Source organism: Neofelis nebulosa, chromosome 14 (genome assembly GCF_028018385.1).
Source record: "Neofelis nebulosa isolate mNeoNeb1 chromosome 14, mNeoNeb1.pri, whole genome shotgun sequence".
Lineage (NCBI taxonomy): Eukaryota > Metazoa > Chordata > Mammalia > Carnivora > Felidae > Neofelis > Neofelis nebulosa.
The window spans coordinates 10,227,424-10,241,702 of NC_080795.1; the positions used below are offsets into that span (position 1 = coordinate 10,227,424).

At 43.4% G+C, this 14,279-nt stretch overlaps 1 protein-coding gene across 2 annotated transcripts in view; it reads right to left on the reverse strand.

The window, feature by feature from the left end:
- NSMAF (neutral sphingomyelinase activation associated factor) overlaps positions 1–11,774 on the reverse strand; it is a 62,851-nt gene extending 51,077 nt beyond the window's left edge. Inside the window, exon 1 of one of the 2 annotated variants that reach the window (XM_058699645.1) lies at positions 11,130–11,774. In XM_058699645.1, the coding sequence (XP_058555628.1) occupies positions 11,130–11,188 (59 nt within the window). In that variant the 5' untranslated portion in view covers positions 11,189–11,774. Of the gene's footprint in view, positions 1–10,429; positions 10,730–11,129 lie in introns of those variants that run through there. The other variant, XM_058699646.1, reaches the window with a different exon arrangement.
- Positions 11,775–14,279: the final 2,505 nt, after the last annotated feature.

Below are 14,279 nucleotides of genomic sequence, written 5' to 3' on the forward strand. Positions count from 1 at the left end.
CAGTAAAAATGCCTATCTTTTTTTTTCTTCATTGAAACTTTCAGTATCTGTCTTCTAAAAGTCTAGATTCTATGTATGACAGAATCCTTCTTGATCCCGACCCTGGGCTTCAACAACAAATAACTTGCTATGGACTGCTTTTCCTGAAGGTTTCCAGCACTGCTACTTAATTAAGTAATTTCTCTTTAATATTCAGAATTTCACAGCTTTCAAGCTCTCTGTCTTAAGATAAATCAACATTTCAACAAGGAAACTCAAGAAACAATAACTGTATCTCACTAAGCATCGACTAAGTAAGGTCTCTTGTCATTTTCTGGGTGCTATTTCCTGTTTTCAATCTACATGAGGTACACATCCGCCATTTTTTCCCACTCACTCAGATGCCTTAAAACAAGTGAATGCAATGATCTCCGCTCCTCTTTCCAGTAAGTGCCCTGGGTGTTTCCCCCTCTGGTCATGGATTCCCCTGCAGTTGTGCTTCTTGACATTCGGGTGCACTGCCTTACTTCCTGACAGGTCTTTCCTTTTGTATAGCTCTGCAGCTTTTCAGCACTAGTTTCCAATCTGGAGTCCTGTCCTGCCAAGCTTCAGCACCATCGAAGACACACCGTTAATCATCTTCTGTAATAAAATTCGACTCATTTTATCATTCATGGTCCACACGATTGCACAGAGACATCTGTGTGACTAAATGTTATTTCTAGGTCTTGAACCCATTGTTTTCTCATGTAAATTACTGCCCCTTCTTCCCTTGGAGTAGCATTTCATCTCCTACCTGCTGTCTTCCAGTGTAACCAGTATCACCATTTCATCTGCCCTTGTGATCCTTTCCCTTGGGAGTAAGTTTAAAACTCTAGCCCTTGGCCAGACTCTAGGAAATTACATTCTCCTCTGACTTTGTGAGATGCAGTTACTTCCTGGGCAAGATGGTTCAGATATCAAAATGCCTTTCATTGACCATCCGTAAAGCCAATCACTTCTGCTCTCAAGTCTCAACTATCTTCGAGAACAAACGGCAAAACTATCACCTACGCTCTCGAAGACTTTCAATTTCCTCATCAAGGGAGCATGCTCCATGAGCACTCCCTAAACTGTCGAGAAGCATAGTTCAAAGAAACCAAAAAGAAAAAAAAAAAAGAAAAGAAAAGGAAAGAAAAAGAGGAATACTTAATTACTGTTCTCTAGAACAGTGCTTCTCCAACGTGAATGTGTGTGCGATCATCCGGGGATCACGTTAAAGTGCAGGTTCAGATGCGAGAGATCTGGGGCACAGCCTGAGACTGCGCGTTTCCTAAGGAGCTCTGAGGCAGTGCTGATGCCACGAGCCCGTGGATTACCCCGAGGACAACAGATGCTAACCAACAGCCACGTACACCAGGCTTCGATCGTTCCTCAGTCATTCTACGTTTCTGAGATACCATAAAAATAAGTAGACCTCATTTTAAAACAGAAGCAGGACGCTGTGGTGGCACAGGAGATGGGCTCGGATAGGACAGTATCTTTTCTAGCCCTAGTTCAGCCGTGACTTGGCCGTTAGACTTTTAGTCAAATCACTTTACTATAAAATTGAGGGGAGGGAGACAAATTAGATTACCTCAAGCCTCTTCTTAACCAGCGGGTTTATAGATTTACTAAATAAACCCGGGCTTACACAAATCAGCAGGAATCCCATTTCAGACATTATGGCAGATTACACGTCCAGAGAAACAATCTCAGTACAGAGCCTCTAAAATTGCTGGATCAATTACTGAAATCTCTTTTCAAATGCTTGGCTGAGGTGATGGGAAAGTGAGGAAAAGCTTCAGAAGAGAGAAGTTAGCAGGCACTGGAGCAGTCTTTTCCCCTGGGTGTTTGCCCGACTCTGAGTATTAGAGAGCCTGCACTTAAATGCCCTGTGTCCTGAGGGGACAGTGGGAAGGGGGACAGGGGTAGAGAAAGCTAGAATCCCTAAAGTTAATACCCTTGAAGGATGGAAATAAAAACCACCTCCCACCCTTCCCCAGAGGGAGATGGCAGGACCCAGGCTCTGGCTGGGCTGGGGACAAAGCCCGTCTTGCTTGAGAATGCGAAACCACCAGCCTGTCTTGATACACATCTGGGGCTGGAATTCACACTACTTATTTAGCCCAATAAAACTCCAGACAAACCAGTGTGGTCTCTCCCAGCACCCCAGGCAGAAATGAACGCAAATACTTTCTAGAAAACTCCACCTTAAATCCAGGTCTGCAAGGACTCCCAAGAAGGAGCTTCCAAGGAACAAGAAGACACAATCAAAAAATCATAAAATAAGGGACAAAATTACTGAATGAGGCTCAATACAAGTAACAAACTATTCAATCAAACCTGTATAAGCTACAGATAGCTTATTTCCTATATCTAAGCACTCCAATAGAGAAGTTTAAAGAAACAGAAGGACATCAAAAGTATAACAGAGAAACAGACTTTTATCAAAACTGATCAGGCAGTTATAAATGACCCCCCCCCAAAAACTAGAAATTTAAAAATAATTGAAATTAGAACAAACTAATGATATAGACAGCAAATTAGGCAACTAGAGAAAAAAATGTAAAATGTAAGATAGATTTAAAGAGTCCATAAGGCAGCACAGAAAAATACATATTAAAGAGACTTTATGAGAAATAAAAGTAATATCCTAAGAGCTGAAGGCCTGGCTCCAAATTTTCTAAAACTGTTTCAGCTTTTGAAATACCAATCAGGACAGGTGAATAAAAAGAAATTTTTATACAGACAAACAACAAAGCACTACAAAGAGGAGATCTTAAAAGCAGCCAGAGAAAAGACAGAGATCAATGTTACAAAGAACAATCAGACTTAAATGATAGGGGGTTGTGGGGTGCCTGGGTGGCCCAGTCGGTTAAGCGACCGACTTCGGCTCAGGTCATGATCTCACAGTTCCTGAGTTCCAGCCCCGCGTTGGGCTCTGTGCTGACAGCTTGGAGCCTGGAGCCTGCTTCAGATTCTGTGTCTCCCCCCTCTCTCTACCCCTCCCTCACTCACAGTCCGTCTCTCTCTCTCTCTCTCTCTCTCTCTCTCAAAAATAAACAAACATTAAAAATTGTTTTTAAAAAAATGATAGGGTATGTGGCAGGCTGGTCTCCTCTAGAATAAAAAGTAGCCTCCTGCAAAGCTCCACACAAACCCACTATGCTTCTATGTCAAACAGTCCAGACAAATGCAAGGCTTGGACCCCAGTGCCTTAATTATGCCAGGGAAAGTGCTGGTGGTTCCTTAACCACGGGCACAAATACAACAAATCCTGTCCCTATCCTGCCATATCATATGGGCTCAAGTGCAAGGCTTAACAGCCCCAGTCAGGTCAGAGAAGGGGCGAGGCCAACGCATAGCCACAAACGCTGAGCTGGATGGTGAGTCAAGTCTCCATCACAACACAGCTCTACTGTTTCCTGGCTCCTGGTCATTCCATGGGGTCCAGGTTTCTCCTGGAGTCTGAAGCCTGATCTTACCACGTAGCTAAGAGCTGTACCTTGGGGCAAGGCACACCTTTTCTCTTAGTTTGGGAGCTGAGATCCCCTCCACCAAAAAATGCTTCAGCAAGTCGGGTGCATATTCCCTGGATATCTCCCTTCATTTGCGCAATCTTCAAAATGCTGAGAAAATTACAGTTGACCCCCAAACAACATGGGTTTGAACTGTGCTGACCCACTTATATGTGGATTTTTTTCAATACATATACCACAGTATTGTAGATGTATTTTGTCTTCCTTATAATTTTCTTAATGACATTTCTTCTCTAGTTTACGTTATTGTAAGGATACAGTATATAATACATATGATACACAAAATACTTGTTAATCAACTGTTTGTTATTGGTGAGGCTTCCAGTCAACAGTAGGCTATCTAATAGTTAAGTTTGGGGAGAGTCAAAGATTTTGTCATAGATTTTTGATTGCGCAGGGGGTTGGTGTCCCAAACCCCCTTTTGTTCAAGGGCCAAAACTATACATCTAGCAAGACTGATTTCCAAAACAAGAACATAAGCACATGTTCAGACAGACAAGAAGAGTTTAGTACCATTAGGGGAACTTCTAAAGGATATTCTTCAGGAAAGAGAAAATAATTCTACATGGAAGATATGATAGGCAAGAAGGAATGCTGAACTAAGACAATGGTAAACATGCATGTAAAACTATATAAACATAAACTAGACAATTGTAAAATCTAATTTATAGGTTTAAAATACAGACTGAAAATACTAGACAATAAGAGACTATAATTTGGATGGGACAGAAGTATTCCAAGGTCCTTATATTGTTAGGAAGGTGGCGGGGAGTGGGGTGGGATGGTAAGAGAATGATTAGCTTCAGATCTTAAGCTAAATATAAATGTTAAAATTTCAAGGTAAGCTCTAGAAAAACAGAAACAGAATATATAAGTTACCATATTCTTCAGGAAAGATGAAAGAGAACAGAGTCTTAATCCAAATGAAGGAAAAAAATAAGAAAAAAATTAAAGAACAAAATAAAAAAATAAAAATCCAAATATATCTGTACCATAATAAATATAAATGGACTAAATTAATCTTTCAAGACAAAAATTATTAAAAAATGAATTATTAAAGAATCCAACTATAAAGCTATTTGTAAAAAATACGTCTAAAACCTAAGGACACAGAAAAGTTGAAAGTAAAAAAAAGAAAAATTCCATATAATGCAAATAACCCAAACAAAACTGATAGAGTTATAATATCAAACAAAACAGAAAAAAAAAATCATTCCTAGAAGAAGTCATCATATATCGACTAAAGATTCAATTTTGTAAGATAGCAATTTTAAACTTACATACTCAATAACAACCCCTGAAAATATAAGCAAAAATTGATGGAAATATTAGTCAAAGTTTGCATCATGAAGCATCTCTCGGTAACTGGTAAGTCAATCAAAAAAATTCATTAAGGAAAAAGAAGATCTAAACACAGTTAACAAGATTAACATAACAGATATACAGATATTATATCAATATTAATGTACATCTATTTTCAACCTCACATCAGTTTGTGACAAACAACAATAACCTAAGTCATAATAATTTCAAAGCATTAGTATTATACAGACCTTACTCACTAAACACAAATTAAAAATGAAAAACAAAATAATTTTCAAAATCTTTTGAGTTATAAATGTTACATCACAATTTTACATGTCTGATGGGTAAAAGATGAAATCAAAATGGTATAGGAAAATAAAACAATGAATTCATTAAATGGCCACACCCATTTTATATCACATTAAAACAAATTTCTTGGTGGGGGGGTGGGCACCTGGGTGGCTCAGTCAGTTGGGCGTCCGACTTCGGCTCAGGTCATGATCTCATGATCTGTGAGTTCGAGCCCCGCGTCAGGCTCTGTGCTGACAGCTCAGAGCCTGGAGCCTGCTTCAGATTCTGTGTCTCCCTCTCTCTCTGCCCCTCCTCTGCTCACACTCTATTCTCTCAAAATTAAATAAATATTAAAACAAAATTAAAAAAGATTTTCTTGGGGCACCTAGGAAGCTAGGCGAGTTTGAGCATCCACCTTTGGCTAAGGTAATGATCTCATGGTTCATGAGTTCAAGCCCTGCATCGGGTTCACTGCTGTTAGTGCAGAGCCAGCTTTGGATCCTCTGTCCCCCCCTCTCTCTGCCTCTCTCTCTCTCTCTCTCTCTCAAAAATAAATAAACATTAAAAAAATTTTTTTTTCCTTAATGAAAATCATACAGCAAATCCACTCAGAATGTATAAGCATTCTCTTGTGTCTTCTTAAACAGTAGCCATTTTGGAGGAAATTAATGTCAGACAGCAATGAGGGCATAAGGTGAAGGGTTAGTAATGTAGTTTGGGTAAAGCCAATGTAAATTCTAAATTACTCAAAATATTTACAGCATTTATTTTTTTCTCCCACTGTTTTTTTGTTTGCTCTTATGTGAGAAAAACACGCCCTATTTCTGAGTCACAGGCAGATTTCCTTTAACCCTTCAGCATTCTAACTGCTGATTCCACAGTTAAGTCTCCAAATTCAACACCGGGCACATCCCAATTGAGATACTGAAAGAGTGGGATGCTCAGTCTCGGAAATGAAAGAATAAACAGGAGTACAGCAAGTCACTTGGCCCTCTCAACCAGCATCATTAGTATAATAAATACAGAATCAACTGATAACACTTGAAGTAAAAGATATTTCACATCAGCCAAGAAATGTGGGATCAGCATAACCAAGAGAATTAAACACATGGAATGTTTGAGGCAAAGATGAATTTGAAGAAGTGTCTTATGTAAAAGTATTAATGAAACATGTGTGCCCAATATAGAATTCACGATCACTAATGTTTTATCCTAGAATGACAGCTTGTAAGCTATAGCTAAGTAATCTGCTATACAACCTTAGAGAAAAATTTGACTCCCCAATAGAGTATGCCTTAGGTTATCTAAATTTCTGTATCACCCCAGAAAAAAATAGCTATTCTTCCATAATACCACTCTAGATGTGAAGATAAAAATATTTAACAGTTAACCTACTCCTAAATCTTGAAATAGAAAAATCTTAAGTGCAGCAGTTTGTAAAATATCCTTATCTGCTAACCCACTGTACGCGTTATTTCCAACAACTCCAAAGAAAGACACGAGTTGCCTTTTACAAATGTTTTCCACTGATCTTCATTAAGACCTAAACAGCACATTTTTTAATTAACATTTTTAATGTTTATTTTATTTACTTTATTTATTTTTGAGAGAGAGACAGAGAGAGTGAGCAGGGATGGGCAGAGAAAGAGGAGGAGAGAGAGAATCCCAAGCAGGCTCCGCACTGTCACTACGGAGTCCGATGTGGGGCTCGAACTCACAAACTTGCGAGATCATGACCTGAACTAAAACGAATAGTCAAACACTTAACCAACTGAGCCATCCAGGCCTCCCATTAATGTTTACTTATTTTTGAGAGAGAGACAGAGTGCAAGCAGGGGAGGGGCAGAGACAGAAGGAGACACAGAATCTGAAACAGGCTCCAGGCTCCGAGCTGTCAGCACAGAGCCCAATGCTGGGCTCAAACCCACCAACCGTGAGATCATGACCGGAGCTGAAGTCAGACGCTTAATCGACTAAGCCAGCCAGGCACCCCGACAACACATTTTTAAAAACCAGTAAAATCAATATAGTTCCTGGCATCTAAATCTTAACCAGGATACTAATGTACTTTTAATGACCAAGTATCTCTTCATTTTCTGATACACTACCGAAAATTCCCAAAGCATTCTTTACAAACATGACTAATAAATGGTACTACTGTACAGCTGGTCAAGCCAGAAACCTGAGTATAGGACTGCCAGGCTGAGCAAACAAAAATACAGGATACCTAGTTAAATCTGAATTTCAGACAAATTACAAAAAAATTAATGTAAGTATGTAGCAAATATTGCATGGGACATACTTGCACTAAAAGATTTTTCATTATTCATCTGAAATTCATTTAACTGGGCATCCTGTATGTTATTTGACAACTCTAGCTGGGATTCTTTCTCCGTTGCCTCCTACATGAAATCTACCACACCAAGACCTGTCAATTCCACCTCCTAAGAACATCTCCTAAGTGTAAAATCCATACACTTTTCTCCATTTCTTCTGCCTCCGCTTTGGTCTCAGCCACCAAGAATCTCCCAACCGGTCTTTCTGCTTCTATCTTTGTAGAAATATCACTTACTCTAAATGCAGTAGCATCAATTTAATACTAAAAGAAATAAATGCTAACTTCAGGTTTCTCCTTTTCTGAGGTTATTACTGGGTAGTGGTAGAAATCTAAAATCTCTAAAGCAGCATGAGAGGTGAGGCCTTTTATTAAGGGTCACCTCCGAAGGAGTCCCAAGGAAAGAAACAGTTCTCTTGGGTATGCTTGAGCAAATGGCCTATATCAATCACTGTGCTAATTGGTGTTTATTGCCACAAAGGGATGAGCTAGGAAAAATCTGTGCAGAAATAAAGTTTGCTTTTTAAAGTTTATTTATTTATTTTGAGAGAGAGCGAGCAGGGGTAGGGCAGATAGAGAGGGAGAGAAAGAATCCCAAGCAGGCTCTGCATCGTTGGCACACAGCCCAACACAGGGCTGGATCTCACGAACCCTGAGATCATGACTTGAGCCTAAACTAAGAGTCGGATGCTCAACCGACCGAGCCACCCAGGCACCCCGGAAATGAAGTTGCTTTAAAATAAATCGCCATGGGGCGCCTGGGTGGCTCAGTCGGTTAAGGGGCCGACTTCGGCTCAGGTCACGATCTCGCGGTCCGTGAGTTCGAGCCCCGCGTCGGGCTCTGGGCTGACGGCTCGGCGCCTGGAGCCTGCTTCCGATTCTGTGTCTCCCGCTCTCTCTGACCCTCCCCCGTTCATGCTCTGTCTCTCTCTGTCTCAAAAATAAATAAACGTTAAAAAAAAATAATAATTAAAAAAATAAAAATAAATCGCCTTGTCTTTCAGAGTGAATTCTAAGATTTATAGAGACTGCGTGGTTCTAGCCTACATCTGCTTGTGAGACAGATTCCTTTCATTCAACTGGTACTCTACGGACATCTTCGGGGTTAAAGTCCACTCATCAGCCCAAGGTTGCAAAGTCAGAAAGCAGAGTATTAAAAAATGTGGGCAGTCAGCAAGTAAGATCCAAATAACTCTAAGATGTATGGCGCCAACGTCTTCAGATTCCTGATATGGCAAGTGCAGACTTTAGGATTTGTGCGACATTGTAGAGCTGTATAAACTAAGCAAATTAAGCAAAAATTACAGCTATTGAATGAACTGACAAATCTAAAGAAAACAGTTTTTCCTCTTATGAAAGAGGCCACAGAATTGTTACAAATAACTCTTTGATCAGAGAACATGATGGAAATTCAAGTGTTTCTAAGGTCTTACAATGCAAATTCGAACATCCATCTATTTAATACAGAATACCCCCAATTCTTAACGGTGTTGGTACAGAACAAAGAAACTCTACTCAAGCTCCTTCCAAATGAAACAAGCATTATAAATGAAGTCAGAAGAGCCTCTACAAGTATGAGTTACTTTATTTAGGGTCCAGTCATTATTTAAAAAACAAGCGTTTCTGGGGATGCCTGCATGGCTCAATCGGTTAAGCATTCGAATTTGGCTCAGGTCATGATCTCATGGTTTGTGAGTTCAAGCCCCACATTGGGCTCTGTGCTGACAGCTCAGAGCCCGCAGCCTGCTTCGGATTCTGTGTCTCCCTCTCTCTCTACCCCTCACCCGCTCACACTCTGTCTCTCTCTCAAAAATAAACATTAAAAAAAAAAAAGGCGTTTCTGTGGATAAAAGGCTAATCACAAAACCAGAAACATTCTTGAAAGCCATGTCTGAGATATGTTTTTTTGATACACCTTATCTTCTTCTCTACAGTGGGGAATGAAATTTCAACCTACGGATATCCTGGCCAGGCCAACATTATAGATTAGAAAAGGCTATGAATGTTTGGACAAAACGGATCAAATCAACACCTATAAAACAGGTGTGGATGTTGCAAGATCACGCAAACCTTAAAGTCTCCACCTGTATTTCCATGTATAATCTGCTTTGTTGGTGTCCACTGCAGAGGCCAAGGGCAGGCTGTCCCAAAACTTGCCCCTGCGGCATATTTTACATAAAAGTTACTTAAGAAATAGCCAATGCAGGGACACTCAGACCCTCCTCCCGCCTGAAATCAGGAACAGAATCTTCCAAATGAGAAATACCCTCCCTACTAAGAAACAAAAAGACATCTTTATCACCACAGATAAGGCCTTTAAAGCCAAGAAAGCTGTAGAAACAAACCTTATTTCCCCCCCCCCATCTACCTCAGCCTAAATTCTACCTTGAATTCCCCACTAATTAAAGCTCCCAAACACCTGTTTTCTTTATCCTGTCAATTCCTCACAAATGTATGGTCTCTTTGTCTGAAATGTGAAAGAACTGCCTGCCTTGGTCATTTCTTTAGGTCTCTATTTTAATATTGGGCCTCTGCGGACAAGTCATAAAACTTTGCTTTTCTCCCCCTGTTCATTTGTTGTATGCAAATTGAATTTAGCCCAGCTGGAAGATCTTCAAAGGTAAAGGAAAATTCTTGTTTCCTTCCACCGCTGATCACACAACAACGTGACAGGCTAGCAGAACTCCTAGATAACTTATTCTCACAATCAAAATAACGACTGTAAAATCATTCGTTCCCAGTTCGTTTTGACACCTGAGACCACAGACTCGAAATTCAGCAAGCTATTTCGCTCACCAGTAATTTACTTAGGGCAGAAGTGACCTTTTTTAGAAATGACTTCCCTTGGAGGCGGAGAATCAGAAACTAAACGGGTGCTGCTGCTCAGAGATCATTTGATTGAGCTCGCGGGACCCCAAATCCCTACTGGGATCTGGGGACAATGACTGCTGTGCCTCACCTCGCGTCTGAATGCAAAGCCTTCCAATGCACTTGTCTTGTATATAATGAGACCCAGTGCTCGGTACAACACGTTTGTGGGGTGGCCCTTGGCTTTTCGCAGAATAAGGCCTTTCTTGCGGCCCACCTCGCGGCCCGGCAGGGCAGGGAGCCGGGCAGGCCCTTGCCTTGGCCTTCCGTCTGAAGAAGTCGACAAAAAAAGGCACAGTAAAGCGTGGTATCCAGGTCCGTCCCGGCGCAGGCGGGGTGGTCGCCGACCGCGGAGGGCAGCCCTGGCGGAAAGCCCCTACGGCGCCCACGCAGTGCCCGGACCCGGCGCCGGTGACCCGGGGGGACAGGGGGAGGCCGCCGGCCCGCGCACCGCCAGCCGCACCCCTCCAGAGAACGCCAGGGCTCGCGTCCCGGGCCGGGGCGCCGGGACCCTCGCGGCCTCTTCCGGGTGAGCCGCGTGGCCCCACCTGCGCCCGGCTCGCTACCGGACCGGGACGCGACCCCGGCCCCGACCCGGCTCCCGGGCTCCGGCCGCGGCCCCCGCCCGAGCGCCCGGCATGCTCCGGGCCCCGGCCTTTGTGCCGGGTCCCCACACCGGGTCCGACCTCTCGGGGCCCGGCCGGAAACCCGGCTCCCGCCCCCCTCCCCCGGCCTCCGACCCCGGCTCCGGCCCTCCCCGCCTCCGCCCGCAGGCCGGGGCCGGCGCTCACCTCTCCTTGGAGTAGAGCTGCAGCTGCTGCTCCCGCCGCTTCTTCCGGATAAACGCCATGGAGGGAGGGCAGGGCGCCGGCGCGCGGGGACGCACGGCTCGGGCGCCGCTGCAGTCCGCGAGGAGTCCGGGACGCGCCTGGGAGGCGGGCCCCGCGAGCCGGCCCGCGAGGTCCCGGCCGGGAGGGGAGAGCGGCTGGGGGGCCTGGCTTCGCGCGCGGCGGCGCCGCTGGGCGCCCCACCGCCTGACGCTGCGCCCCCAGGGCCCGCGGCGTCCGGGCCGCGCTCAGCGGAGCATGTTCGCGTGGGGACTCCCGCGGCGCCGTGACTCAGGCCGGAGGAGGGGCGCGCGCTGACCCGAGGCGCCCGACACTCTGGCCGCCGGGTGCGGGGGAAGGACCGGGGCCAGCCTGCGGTCTGTGCTTACGCGCCGAACGTTCCCCGCTCAGTCACCCGCTGCACAGCCCCGTTTTGAATGTTGCACGCGTGAAAACGGAAGCTTGCCCGTGGACTGCCCCCACGTTGCTGGCCACCGGGACTCCAAATAACACCGTTTGGGGCTCTCGATCTCTTGGTAGTTGAAATGTTTGGTCGCATGACTTCTCTTTCTCTCTTTTTCTAACGGCTTTGTTGAGCTAGAACTCACACAGCAAGCAGTTCACCCATTTAGAGTGTACCATTCGGTGATTTTTACCACGGTAGCAGATATGCAGAACTCCCCCCCCCCCCCCGCCCAATACCCTTCGGTTATCACCCCCACGTCCTCGAAGCCCAGCATGAGCAAGCACTTATCAACTTTTCTGTGTCTATGAACTTGCCTATCCGCAACATTTCATATAAATGCAATCGTACGTTATGTAGCCTTTTATGTCTGGCTTCTTTCATTTAGCATGAATGTTTTTCAGATTCATTCATGTATCTGTACTTTATTCTTTTTTATTGCTGGAGAGATAGATCCTAGCGTACGGACGTACCCCATTTTGTTAATCCATTCATCATTTGGCAGTTATGAATAATGCTTCTAAGAACATTCTTGTACAAGTTTTTGCACGGACGGATGTTTTCATTTCTACTGACTACGTGCCTAGGAGTGGAATTGCTGGGTCGTGGAACTCTACGTTTAAACACTTGAGAAACTGCCAAACTGTTTTCTAAAATGGCTGCACCATTTTACGTTTCCATCAGCAGGGTATAAGGGTTCTAATTTCTTCACATTCTTTTTTTTTTTTTTTCACTGAACATTACCATTTTACTTTGTTTTCCTTTGCATAGTCTATTTCTAGTCAGAACATATATTTTGCCCCTTGATGGAAATGCTTATGAAATATACACATACATTTTTCTAGCGCTTAAAAGGTGTTCATTTGCTCAAATAAATTTTTTTTCTTTTTTTTTCTTTTTTTTTCTTTTTTTAAAATTTTTTAATATATGAAATTTACTGTCAAATTGGTTTCCATACAACACCCAGTGCTCATCCCAAAAGGTGCCCTCATCAATACCCATCACCCACCCTGCCCTCCCTCCCACCCCCCATCAACCCTCAGTTTGTTCTCAGTTTTTAACAGTCTCTTATGCTTTGGCTCTCTCCCACTCTAACCTCTTTTTTTTTTTTTCTTTTTTTCCTTCCCCTCCCCCATGGGTTTCTGTTACGTTTCTCAGGATCCGCATAAGAGTGAAACCATATGGTATCTGTCTTTCTCTGTATGGCTTATTTCACTTAGCATCACACTCTCCAGTTCCATCCACGTTGCTACAAAAGGCCATATTTCATTTTTTCTCATTGCCACGTAGTATTCCATTGTGTATATAAACCACAATTTCTTTATCCATTCATCAGTTGATGGACATTTAGGCTCTTTCCGTAATTTGGCTATTGTTGAGAGTGCTGCTATAAACATTGGGGTACAAGTGCCTCTATGCATCAGTACTCCTGTATCCCTTGGATAAATTCCTAGCAGTGCTATTGCTGGGTCATATAATTTCTTCACATTCTTGCTGGCACTTGTTATTATCTGACTTCTTGATTATAGCTATATCCTAGTGGGCGTGAGTAGTATCTCACTGTGTTTATGACTCCTTCATATATCCTGAGCATGACTCTGTGACTGTAAAGGATTTCTAGAATAACAAACTTCTAAACTGTATATATGCTAACACGTATGTATTATCTTACAGATCTGGTTCTGCAGAGTTAGATCTAAAAGCTTCAGGGTAAATGAGTATTTCAGCTCGCTAGGATGTGGCAGGAAATCTCTGAAGGAAAGATGGAGAACCAGGAATAAAAGCCAGGGCCGGATCTTACTGAACTTGATCCCAGCAGCATTGGAAAAATGATATGCATAAAGGGGGCACTCATTACAAGCGTTTGGGAAGGAGTGAGGGTGTGCGGATACCCTGTAACTTGCACTGAGTCCCTTCCGTGTGACCAAGTACTACACAGAACCTGTAACTGTACAAACGTGTCCGAGGCGTTAGCCCCAGTATACCTCTAGGAAACTGTGATTTAGTCGGGTGGCCAAGACAAATACAGGAGTAGATCCACGATGAAACAGGATGATATAACTGCAAAGAGGCACAACGTGATAGCTTTCTATATGAGAAGTACACAATACATATTAAGAGTTATAGGTATTATGAGGTACCACTTTTGGCTGGAAAAAGGCAAGAAAACAGCATGCACGTTTTCTTCTTTTAAACGTTAAAGGATGGGGCATCTGGATGGCTCCGTCTGTTAAGCGCCGACTTAAGCTCAGGTCATGCTCTCCTGGTTTGTGGGTTCAAGCCCCGCCTCGGGCTCTGCGCTGACAGCTCAGAACCTAGAGCCTGCTTCAGATGCTGTGTCTGCCTCTCTCTGCCCCTCCTCAGCCTGTGCTCTCTCTCTCTCCTAAGTAAATAAATAAAGAAAGAAAAATAAATACGCATTAAACATTAAAGGATAATGTGATTCTGGTAGGCAGAGTGACAAGCAATTTCTCCTTGACCGAACTTTAGCCAGGCCTCTTTGAACTTCTTTGTCAATTAGGCCTCAACCGTGCCCCATAAAGACTACAGACTCTCAGCACAAATGATTTTCTCCACACCCTCACCCACGTTAAAAGACCTAAACCAACACTAGCATTGTTTCTAACAGCTCAAGACCTCACACCTGGGAT